At 40.3% G+C, this 12,175-nt stretch overlaps 1 protein-coding gene across 2 annotated transcripts; it reads left to right on the top strand.

Moving 5' to 3' along the window:
• The first annotated feature begins 970 nt into the window (after nucleotides 1-970).
• On the top strand, nucleotides 971-10,448 carry ubac1 (UBA domain containing 1). 2 transcript variants are annotated; one of them, XM_053610709.1, is made up of 10 exons: nucleotides 971-1,621; nucleotides 4,787-4,907; nucleotides 5,005-5,078; nucleotides 5,821-5,928; nucleotides 6,289-6,391; nucleotides 6,497-6,605; nucleotides 7,338-7,728; nucleotides 7,906-7,992; nucleotides 8,993-9,131; nucleotides 10,104-10,371. In XM_053610709.1, exons 1-10 carry the CDS (start codon nucleotides 1,484-1,486, stop codon nucleotides 10,169-10,171), a joined length of 1,338 nt encoding a protein of 445 aa, XP_053466684.1. In that variant the 5' UTR covers nucleotides 971-1,483; the 3' UTR covers nucleotides 10,172-10,371. The 2 variants fall into 2 exon arrangements, with proteins under 2 accessions (XP_053466684.1, XP_053466683.1); XM_053610708.1 differs by having other exon boundaries at nucleotides 972-1,621; nucleotides 10,280-10,448.
• The last annotated feature ends 1,727 nt before the right edge of the window (nucleotides 10,449-12,175 follow it).

Raw genomic sequence — 12,175 nt, 5'->3', positions numbered from 1 at the left:
TAAACAGAACTTTTTCAACAGCATGAAGTTAAAAGGTCTCACACAGTAACACACTCTGCCAAAGCTGAAAGAAATTCCAGAAATGATGAGGAAGAAGGTGATTGAAACACATCAGTCTGGGAAGGGCTACAAAGCTATTTCAAAGGCGGAAATTTCAAAGCTATTTCAAAGTTATAAGAAGTGTTTGGTTGCAGTTATTGCTGCTAAAGGTGGCACAACCAGATCTTAAGTTTAAGGGGACAATTAGTTTTTCACATTGGTCATAGATGTTGGATAACTTTTTTTTTTGCTTCAATAAAAAACAAAATAAAACTGTATTGTGTGTTTACTCAGGTTGCCTTTGCTTCATGTTGTGCTTCGTTTGAAGATCTAAAACTATTCAGTATGAGATATACACAACACCAGAAGAAATCAGGAGGCACTGTAAATATAATAGTGACACTGTGAAGTGGTTAAAACAGATATGAGCAAAGTAGGTATCCAAGTAGGTATCAACAGAGCATTCACAATAAGTTGTACAGTGCAATTATATAATGAATTAGCAGCAGTGCAGTAAACACTCGGGGCACGTTTGCTTCGCTCCTCCAGGGTTGCGGGTTCGATTTCCTCCCCCAGTCGAAAGACCTGCATTGTAGGCTGATTGGTGTTTCCAAATTGTCCGTTGTGTGTGTGTGTGTGTGTGTCTTTGTGATTGTGCCCTGTGATGGGCTGGTGTAGCATTGTGTCCCAAGTTCCCTGGGATAGGCTCCAGGCTCCCCGTGACCCTGTGTAGGATACGCGGTATGGGAAATGGATCATGGATATTGTTTGAGATAAGATAAGATTTTATTGACCTAAAGGGGCAATTACAGTGTTCCAGCAGCATACATAAATTATGACAAGGCACAAATCTCACATAAGAAATAAAGTACAGTAAGTAATAAAATAAATATGGAAAATATTGAAAAAAAAATACATATATATATAATGTCTGCATGGCATAGATATAATATAAATAGTAAACCTGTATAGTATGTATCATATACACTTATAGTACTATTCTATTCTAAGACGCAAGGAGTATATACAGTGTAATAGAGGGGGCGCAGACTTTTGCACGGTGCACTGTAGAGCACGAGGAACCGCGCATGCGCAGATGAGGTGCCCTGCTTTTCCCTGTGCCGCTGCTGTATTACAGGTGGAAACAAAACGGCAGTTAGCTGGAGCTATTCGGGGGAGCGGAGGATATTAAGTTGCGTAGACGGACTTAGCTTAGAAGGACGGACACGCTGGGTGGATATATATTACGGAATGCAAAATGAGCGAATAACAATAACTAGCCGGAGCTGGTGTGGTTGAAGGAGAGTGTAGCTTAGCCATAGCTAATAAACACTTAGCGCGCTAGCCACGGTACAGCTCGGCTGCTGTGAGCCTTTATTCTGGGGGTGAGCTCCTGCTCCTCCTGCTGTTAGAGCCAGAGCCAGAGCCTGTCCTGTCCTCAGCCATGTTCGTGCAAGAAGAGAAGATCTTCGCAGGGAACGTGTTGAAGATCCACATCTGTACCATGGAGGGCACAGAGTGGCTGGAGGAAGTCACTGAAGACACCACTATAGAGAAGCTGAAGGAGAAATGCCTGAAACACGTACGTAGTGTATAGCGAGTTAACTTGACTAGCTGTCAAGTGTTGTTTTTAGTTGACTTGGCTCATCTCCAGCTTTCAGTAAGGCCCACTGGATCTGTCAGTGTCATTGCGATGTATTTTTAGACCCCTAGCAGCCAAGTAGACACAGTGCTATTTATAATTAACCAAGCTGTACCGTCTCCTTGCTAAGACTGGAGCTGATTATGTGCTCCTGCACATCTGAGGGTTTTCCCTGCTTCTAACACACCTCATTCAAACTCATCAGCTAATCGACAGCTATTCCTGACTTGTCATGACTCTGTGTGTGTGTGTGTGTGTGTGTGTGTGTGTATGTGTGAGAGAGAGAGAGAGAGAGAGAGAGAGAGAGATATGATGTGATGTGATGTGATGTGATGTGATGCAGGAAAAAACTCTCACATTGGAAGGACAGGTGCTACTCCAGGACCAGGGTTGGGAACCTGTGACCTATAGATCCATCCAGTCCTGTTAAATCATTATTATTATTGTTATTATTATTATTATTATTATTATTATTATTTTGCTATTGAACCAGAAAGATGTCCTAAACAGCAATGATTACGAAGACAGCGGCGTTCCTTAAAGCGCACCTATTATGGTTTTTCAAATATTACCTTTAACGTAGTGTGTTATGGAGCTGTTTCTGAATGTAAAAACGTTTGCAAAGTTTAAAAAAATCAAAGCGCATGACAAAAGGAGTTACAGACTACCAAAAGAAGGAATCGATTCTGAACAGCTGAAACGAGCCGTTAGTGACTCCAGACTTTACTTCCTGTATTAACCTACGTAGGTTTGTAACAAAAAGCCCCGCCTCTGGTCTTCATCGTCTGCTCGCTGACAGACGGAGCGGAAACCCGTTACGGTAGTGGGCGTTTCCTTTTCGACACACACTGACAGCGGTAGACCAATCACAACAGACTGGGACATCTGACCAATCAGACCAGAGTATACTCTCTGAAAGGAGGAGTTTAGAATGAATCCTTTAGAACGGATCATTGAACGAGTCGTTTGTGACACTGGGGGGAAAGCGGTAATGCTGCAGTTTAAATTATGAGCACGTTAAAGTGTTTTTCGACCTTGGATGCACGTACATCTATTGTATGAGACCTTTAAAACAAAATTAGGCACGTTTCAAAACCATAATAGGCGCACTTTAAATATAACACGCACTGAAAAGGATCCTCGTCCCCTGAGACCTGCGTGTTGCTGTAATGATGTTAGCGACTTGAGGAATTGTAAACTGTCAGATTCCACTCATGAAATTTATTTATTTGGCAGGGGAATGCACGTGTGCACTTTACGCTACTCTGACCTGCACACCCTGTAGTCAAAATTAGTTTTTTTTTTATGCCTGGAAAAAAGAAAAAACTCTTCTATTTTACAATTTATTAACAAAATAGGGCTTAAAAAGGAACAACAGTTGGCCAAGACAATGGATATGTAGTTATATCTGAACTATTCGACCATTTTTCGACCGAACCCATCTCTGAAGCCGAACAAACTAAAAGCTGTTTTGGTTTAGATTTTTTATTATTTTTTTTGTTCCAGTGGTTTAATGTCTCCGTGCATATTATTGTTTTGTAAACAGTATTTAAAAACAATAAGGGAGCCCTCTAAACGCTCTTGAAGCTTTTCAGCATGTATATGTGAACAAACCAAGTGATCTCAGACTTCCCTAAAAGGACCCAAAAGCGAACCGTACTCAGACCACCTCCAGAGGTTTGTTTGTGGGTCCATTTGTGGTTCGATTTCTTCATGATATTTGAAAGCAACAAGGTCGCGGTTCTCTTTGCGTTTCGTTTCACGTGTACCTGGAGGTTTGCCGTACCTGCAGCCATGTTCCGTCGCTGCTGAAAACAGCACACAAATTTCACCATGTCAGGTCGCGGGGTCGTGTGGTCTCAGGGGGACAGCTGTGCACTTCTTGAAATTTGGAAAGAGGATTGCATTAAACGCCAAAAATCCTCAACACATAAGAACATAAAAGTGTTTCTTTTGTTTTGTCAAAAAATGAAGGAAAGAGACTATAACAGAACAGCACAACAATGCCGGGTAACAGTTAAAAAGCGAACAAACAAAAAACTACGACAGAAGTACACGAGCACCCGTGACAAAACGCGTCGAAGTGGAGAGTCCACTGAAATGAAGGATTCCTGTCCGTTCTATGATGACTTGGATGAAATTTTGGGTGGTGTCTGAGTTCTTATGAAGTTGTGGTGTGAACAAGAAAGGGTCTGAGATCACTTCATTGTTGAAGAGGACCAAAAAAAAAAGAACCGGGTTCTCTTTGAGTCCACTATATTGTGAACACCGAAAGGACTGAGGTCACTTTCGTCCGGTTCCCTTTCTGGTTCACTTTAAGTTAGGGCTGCACGATTAATCGAATATCGATCGCGATTACGATTTTGACTGCCCACGATTACCTGAACGTGATCGGCTGCGATATTGACGTTTAAAGTTCATAGAAAACTCCGCTGCAGATCAAATCAAGCGCTTCCTAAACTTACAGCCAGTCACCATAGAGTGGCGCAGGGATGACGTCATTTTGTAACGCTTACGCGAGGGGAAATCGTGACACTGACATGTTGCTAAATGGCACTACAGACGTTGTCGGGAACATTAAACGTCGTCACGCCGAACAGGAAAAGTCTTTGTAGATAAACTGGTTCAGGTATGCTGTGCACAATTGATGTTGTCTTTTCTGCATTCGCCTGAATTGTTTTCATTTGATTGCATATTTTCATTTGGTTGAAGGCATTTTTATTTTTACTTATCCTATATTTCGGGTACAATTTTATTTATATTTTGCTTCTACAAGATGATGCACTTTAAGGATCAGTCTAATTTGATGCAAAGATTTGTACATCAGCAGGAATGTAGCACAGCATGGAGGTGAAAGCAGCGGTCTGTTTATTTAAATATGAAAGTGCAATAAAAATATGTTGTCCCTAAAATCAATGAGTAATCGCGATCAAAATATTGATCAAAATAATCGTGATGATCATTTTGACCATAATCGTGCAGCCCTACTTTAAGTGAACTGGGTTCAGCTCTTTTAACACAAACTATATGTGAAAACACCCTAAGTGTGTATATAATTGTGTTTTATAATTGTGTTATGTATTGTTTCATTTATTTTATTGACAGTGCACTCATGGGAGTCTAGAGGATCCCAAAACCATCACGCACCACAAACTCATTCATGCAGCTACAGAGAGGATTCTTACTGAAACCAAAACCGTCGCAGACGAAAACCTTAAAGATAAAGGTATCGGTGTCATTCTTTACACTTTCTCCCATTTTCCCGTTACATTAATGATTGAAGCTTTTTTTTTTCTTTCTCAACGTGCTTGTTTTCTTTTCAGACTGCTTGTTATTGATAAAGAAGAGGGCACCACCACTGCATCCCAAAATGGCCGACATATCTGCAGAAGAGAAGGTACCCTACCGTGATCTGCACCATCTCTGAAAATTATGTATGGGATGATCCCAAAGCTAGGTGTGCCTTTCACGATTTTAATGTACGACATGGAGGCAAAGAACCCCCCAATACTCCCACGTGGAGCCGGGTGCATTAAAACCATGGAACGTACACCTAGACGTGGATTTTCCCGCTCATACCTCGGTCACTTGCCAGCGTCGACGAGTTAAAGCCGTCACTTATGTTTGCAGCGCAAAATGTGACCGAAAGGATAAAAATAACGGTTAATTTTCGTTGGTTATTTTATATACGGGTCGTTAGATCTAGAATTCTGCTCTAAATCATATACGGAGAGAAAGCAGTGAGATAAGATTACAGTTACTTGAATGAATTCTAATAAATAATTATTAGAGAGAGCGAGCGAGATTGTGCGTGTGTGAATTACCTGCGTCTGTGCCGCGTCTATACTAATAACGAAGCTGTGAGTTTCACTATATGTTACTATGGTTACAGTTGTTTATAAGCAGCGCATTAATTTGGAACGGTGATTAAACTGACTGGAGTTACCTGTGCGGTATACGTTTTGAACGCACACCTTCCAGCCAATCGGAATCGGGTATTCGGACAGACCACGGTATAACCGCTATTTATTGTGAATTCAGTCAAACCCGTATATCACTTTGCTCACGCAGAATTGATTCAGTCTGTCTTCTTTTGTTTTTTTTTTGTTTTTTCCCCCCACCTCTCTGTGCACTGGCAGAAGAAGCAGGAGAGCAAGGCTCCAGATAAAGACGCTATCCTCAAAGCCACAGCAAATTTGTCCACTCGCCACTCCGACCGCACCGTCACGCAGCACAACATCAGAGACGTGAGTAAGACAGCGAGTGAGATGTGTCAGACAGGATACATACTTTTTATAAATGATTTTTTTTTTTTTTTTAATGTAAGGCAAAAGAACCTGAGTTCTATTCTGATTTGCAGATTCTGAAGGAATAAAGGCTTATAGATCGTGTACAATGTGCAACCAAAGATAGTTTTGAAATGCTAAAATAATAAAACAATGAGCTACAACAGCTATTTTGTCGCTTCATTGACTGTATAATTGCGATCGATTAAATAAATAAATAAAAGATGATGACTGTTTTTAGCTATACTTGTGCGACTTCCAGCGATCATTACATTTGTTTGAGAAAGTGAAATTCTGTTTTGTATGTTATTATGTCACTAGTTCCAGACTGAACTGAGGAAAATTCTGGTGTCGCTCATTGAGGTAGCGCAGAAACTCCTCGCGTTGAATCCAGATGCTGTCGAGCTCTTCAAAAAGGCTAACGGTAAGTGTATAAAACCGGATGAAATAATGCTGGGTTAAATGATTTCGCTTCACAGCTCTTGTCAGAAATCTTTCCCCTTATCGTCTCTCTGTCTGTTTATTTCAGCCATGTTGGATGAGGATGATGAGGAGCGTGTGGATGAAAATGCCCTGCAGCAGCTGACCGAGATGGGTTTCCCAGAGAGCCGTGCGGTCAAGGCACTGCGCCTAAACCAGTGAGCATACACTCACTCTGTGTGTCCTTAATCTTTGTTTGCTAGTTAAAGTGCACCTATTAGAGCTTGCTGTTTGTGAATGTAAAAAGTCTGAAAAGTTTCAAAAATCAAAGTGCACGACGATCAGAGTTATTGAGTCCCAAAAGAAGGAACCGGCTCCTGAAACGAGTCGTTAGTGATTCCAGACTTTACTTCCTGTACTAACCTACGCAGGTTTGTAACAAAAAGCCCCGCCTCTGGTCTTCATCGGCTGCTTGCTGACAGACGGAGCGGAAACCCGTTATGGTAGTGGGTGTTTCCTTTTCGATACATGCTGGCAGCAGTAGACCAATCACAACACACTGGGACATCTGACCAATCAGACCAGAGTATGCTCTCTGAAAGGAGGAGTTTAGAATGAATCATTCTAATTTAAATTAGATTTAAATTATGAGCACGTTAAAGTGTTTTTTGACCTCGGATGCATGTAAATCTATTGTATGAGACCTTTAAAACAAAATTAAGCACGTTTCAAAACCATAATAGGCGCACTTTAATGTGAACTTACTTGCTGTAAGCTGCACGTCAGACTAGGGTGTGCGGTTTAAGTAAAGCTCTGGAAGTGTAACAGGACTGAAAAGCAACAAAAAACACTGAAGCACTACAGGGATGTTCAACTGTCATTTCTATGGAATACCAAATAATCTGTTTTAGCTGGTTCATATGCACTAATCACAGTCATTTCCCTCACAGCATGTCTGTGACGCAGGCGATGGAATGGCTGATCGAGCATGTGGACGACCCCACAGTCGACATGCCCCTGCCAGGCCAGGAAGCTCAAGGAGCAGCTGGATCTGCAGCAGCTGCCTCTGCGTCTGCAGCAGCTGCTTCTGGGTCTGCAGCAGCTGCCTCTGGGTCTACAGCAGCTGCCTCTGGGTCTGCAGCAGCTGCCTCTGGGTCTCCAGCAGCTGCCTCTGCATCTGCAGCGTCTGCAGCGTCTGCGTCTGCAGGTCCGTCTCCCTCGGGTCCAGCCCTTCAGGCAGTCACCTCCTCCCAGTCCAGCTCAGAGGAGGCCAAGCAGGACGAGCTGACAGAGATCTTCAAGAGGATCCGGAGGAAGCGAGAGTTCAGGCCGGACTCACGGGTTAGTGCCGTGTTCCAAAAGAGGTTGGTTTTTACATTCGGTGAAAGTTTGGTTTCTTCCTGACTTTACGTAGCTTTTACGCTTTGGCTGTAAACAGAATTTTACGTTGTAATCCTGTTTTTTTGTTGGAAATATTTAGAAATAATTGAATTGTTCACCTCTGTGTGCTATGTGCAGGCAGTGATCGCACTGATGGAGATGGGGTTTGATGAGAAGGAAGTGATCGACGCCCTCCGGGTCAATAATAATCAACAGGACGCTGCTGTAAGTCACTCGCTCAGAGATTTAGGACATTTTATAGATACGTATTCAGAGTTCTTTTACGCATGCATAGTGAGGAATTAATACTGAAGTTGAACACATCGAAAGTAGCTATGGAATTAAGCGCCGTCGTACCATTTACGCATATGGGGCGGGGTTTTCCGAAAACAGAGGCCATTTTCTTGCGGGTTGTTGGCTCGAGCAAGGTGCCACTGTCTGATAGTTTGTGTAACCACAATATGTGATGCTACACTATGTATAGAGCATCCTAATCTGAGACATTGCTTCTTCAAAGACCACATTTATTTAATGGATAAAATATGATCACCATTTGAAATGAGTTATAAGCATTGCAGATGAGTGCTGGACCAGCTGATTCTTTAAAACTGTGAGTGCATATTCGACAGATCAAATTAGCAAATTAAAAAGCATGATAAAATAGACTATCACACACACACACACACACACACACACAAACACACACAATTTCATGATCATGATTTAGAATCTTGTGGCTTCATTAAAGGGATAGTTCACCCAAAAATGAAAATTCTGTCATCAGTTACTCACCCTCATGTCGTTCCAAACCCATAAGCCTTTCGTTCATCTTCGGAACACAAATGAAGACATTTTTAATGAAACCTGGGAGATTTCTGTCCCTCCATTCTCAGTCCAAGTAACCAAAAACTTTCAAGCTCCAAAAAGTTCATAAAGGCATCGTTTAATCCCAATTTTTTACGAAGCAATACAAATGCTTTTGCGACGCCTTTATGAACTTTTTATGTAGCATGCAGAAATAATTCTCTTTTAATGAACAGCTCGGGCTGTTCAATGATGATTATTAAGGATATTTATACGTTTGTTGTTTAGTAACGGAAATAGTCCTAGACGTACTGAAAACAATAACACACAATCGGTTCTGAGTAAAAGAACAATGCAGAGTTATTGATATATTTTAACACAGATTAGAGCTTTCTGCTTTTCACCCTTTGACCTTACGCAGTGTGAATGGTTGCTCGGTGACAGAAAGCCTTCACCTGAGGACCTCGATAAGGGCATCGACACTAATAGCCCTCTGTTTCAAGCCATACTGGAGAATCCTGTGGTCCAGCTCGGCCTCACAAACCCTAAAACACTGCTGGGTAAGTCTGTTTACACGTCTTTTGGCGATAACAAACTGTGTCTGTTTTTATTTTCTTCTTCCTTTTTTCAAATTCGGCCTCGTTTTATCACTAATTTATTAAAGTTGTGCGTAAATGACAACTAAATAGTGAAACTCTTACAAGTCACGTGCACATTTCTTTACAGGAGAGCGCATCAGATTAACAAAAAAAACGTTGGCCTTATTTTATTAATTCAGCGTGATTAAAGTAGTCTATATCCTTCACACATGTTGTGCTTTCATGACCTAGATTTAATGTCTCGTGTCTTCATTTTCATTAAGTTGTGCACACAATATGATGATGATAATAATAATAAAAACTAATAATAATAATAGGAGGTGCTGGATCAAGTGCTGTTTTGTAAGCCACAGAATAACTAGGATGGAAGTCATATTGTTAAATTAAGAATGAAAGGCTAAAATATGCAATTAAATTATAACTACAGCTCAACCACTGCAGTACCTTGGCTAACACGGGCACATGCTAACTCTTCCTCTTTCCTCCTTGTATAGGGTGCCATTATTATTATTATTATTTCTCTGATTGTGTAGTCTTATTTGTTTTATTAAACACCTTTGTTTTGGATCATTAATATGAACCAGTTAATATTCACAATATTTTTAAATGAAATTTGTCTGCGTAATAATAATAATAATAAGTAACGTATATAAACTTGACAGTGTAATTCATATATAAAGTTGCAGTGACTCACTAGTTGTACCTTTTGAAGGTTCATATTCGTGAGTCTGCCGTAATTTATGCAAACACAAGCATGACGAGCGTCTTCTGTAAATTCTCCAGGGAACGATCCGTGACGAAATTCATGTGTATTCGATTAAACGAGGCCCAGTGTTAGTTAGTGTTGCTGGCGGTCATGTGCGCTCTTGAGATGAGCCGTCTTCTCAGTTTACTGCATTGTTGGCTCTGTTTTGCTATTTCATGTCTGTTCAGTGCCTTGTAAGCTGACCCCGTTGTTGACCCTTTGCAACGTGACTGATTTTGATGAAGCGCAGTACTGAAAAGCAGGTGTCTCAGAATCCACTGCTTGTTTGCCAGACAGGACGTTTACTGATGTTGACTGCTGGTTGTTTTTAATCCCGGCGTCGCATTGCGTTTTTGGCTTGCAGCGTTTGAGGACATGCTGGAGAATCCTCTGAACAGCACACAGTGGATGAATGACCCTGAGACCGGCCCGGTCATGCTCCAGATATCCAGAATCTTCCAGACGCTCAACCGCACATAAAGCACATCTTAGGCTTATTCACTAATAAGGGAAGTGTGTGTGTGTGTGTGTGTGTGTGTATATATATATATATATATATATATATATATATATATATATATATATATATATAATATGTATATATATAATATGTATGTCTGTGTGATTGTGTGGCTGGTATGGTTTATGTTGCAGAGTTATAGCGAGCAATGAATGTAACAATAATAACAGGATGAGAATTTTTCAGTTTTGAATATTATACAGATAAATATATCTATTTATAACTGACAGAACACTTGTAAAAAAACAACAACAAAAAAACAACAACAGATGTAAACAGTAACTTAACAATTGATAAATGCTAGCTTCACTATTTGTTTTTTTTTTTTTTTTTTTTACATTTTATGAGCTGTTTTTAATTCTATTAATGACATATTTTATTTTGTATACTTTCTCCATGATGTAAATTAACATAAGGTATCCAGAGCAAAAAAAAAAAAAAAATTGTTTACACTTCAGGAAAACACTTTCAGATGTTTCACATTGTTTCAAAGGACGTCTTGTTATTAGTCTCTTCAAATGGTTACATTTCATCAGAATCCATGTTGCCAGGATGAGATGCCTGACGTCTAACGGCGTTATTTTGATTTAGAGTACATAGAGTACAGTACGTGAAACTAAAGTTACTGGTACTGTTTTCTGCTGTAAAACAAACACGAACAAAACGCATCATATTTCATTTGACGTCTGTATGAGCTGCTTTATCTGACAGCTTCAGAAACACTGTACAATCCCAATGTGCTCGGTGTTGTGCCATCAGAAGTAATGCGACCTCTAATTTCAGGTCTGTGTAAGTCGTACACTGTCAGGAAAAAAATGGTAATAATGTTTACCATTCCTTGTTGTCGAGGTGATACCTTCAAGGGTTCAACTTTTGTACCTTTTAGTGTGTATATTTTACCTAGAAAGGCGCGTGTAGTGGACCTTTCAAACTTTTATTATATATTTTGTGTACCTTAAATCATTATTAAAGGTATATCTATGTTTCAAGTTGAAAGGTACATACAGTTGAGGTTACGTACGCCTTACAGAATCTGAAAAATAATAATAAGAGGGATCATAAAAAATTGCATTTTGTTGTCTATTTAGTTCTGCCCTGAATCGGCTATTTCACATAACAGATGTTTACATGTAGTCCGCAAGACACAATAATAACTGAATTTACACAAATAGACCAGTTCAAAAGTTTACACCCGCTTGATTCTTAATACTGTGTGTCGTTACCTGGGTGATCCACGACTGTGTTTATGTTTTGTGATAATTGTTCACGAGTCCTTTGTTTGTGCTGCGCAGTTAAACTTCAGAAAAATCCTCCAGGTCCTGCACATTCGTTGCTTTTCCAGCATCTTCTCTATATTTGACCCCTTTCCAACAAGGATGTTGAGATCTATCTTTTCACACTGAGGACGACTGAGGGACTCGTACACGACTATTACATAAGGTGCAAACGTTCACTGATGCTCAAGAAGGCAACGCGATACATTAAGAGCCAGGGGGGTGTAAACTTTTGAACAGGATGATCAGTGTAAATTCTTATTATTTTGTTCAAAGTTCTTATTTTTTTTCATTTAGCACTGCCCTTCAGAAGCTACGTAAGACATTTACACGTTTCCCAGAAGATAAAATAATAACAGTTTACACTGATCATCCTGTTCAAAAGTTTACACCCCCTTGGCTCTTAATGTGTTGCCTTCTTGAGCACCAGTGAATGTTTGCACCTTTTGTAATAGATGTGTACGAG

The sequence above is a fragment of the Ictalurus furcatus genome, chromosome 22, assembly GCF_023375685.1.
Source record: "Ictalurus furcatus strain D&B chromosome 22, Billie_1.0, whole genome shotgun sequence".
In the NCBI taxonomy this organism is placed as follows: Eukaryota; Metazoa; Chordata; class Actinopteri; order Siluriformes; family Ictaluridae; genus Ictalurus; species Ictalurus furcatus.
Note: the sequence above shows the minus strand (reverse complement) of the source record. Positions and strands in the feature narration are given on the sequence as shown.

Bases quoted from the DNA above. Each gene is read 5' to 3' on its own strand.
- ubac1 (XM_053610708.1), top strand. From the start codon at position 1,484: ATGTTCGTGCAAGAAGAGAAGATCTTCGCAGGGAACGTGTTGAAGATC. The intron at 1,622-4,786 runs GTACGTAGTGTA...TTTTATTGACAG, and splicing joins AGGAGAAATGCCTGAAACAC to TGCACTCATGGGAGTCTAGA. The intron at 5,079-5,820 runs GTACCCTACCGT...GTGCACTGGCAG, and splicing joins ACATATCTGCAGAAGAGAAG to AAGAAGCAGGAGAGCAAGGC.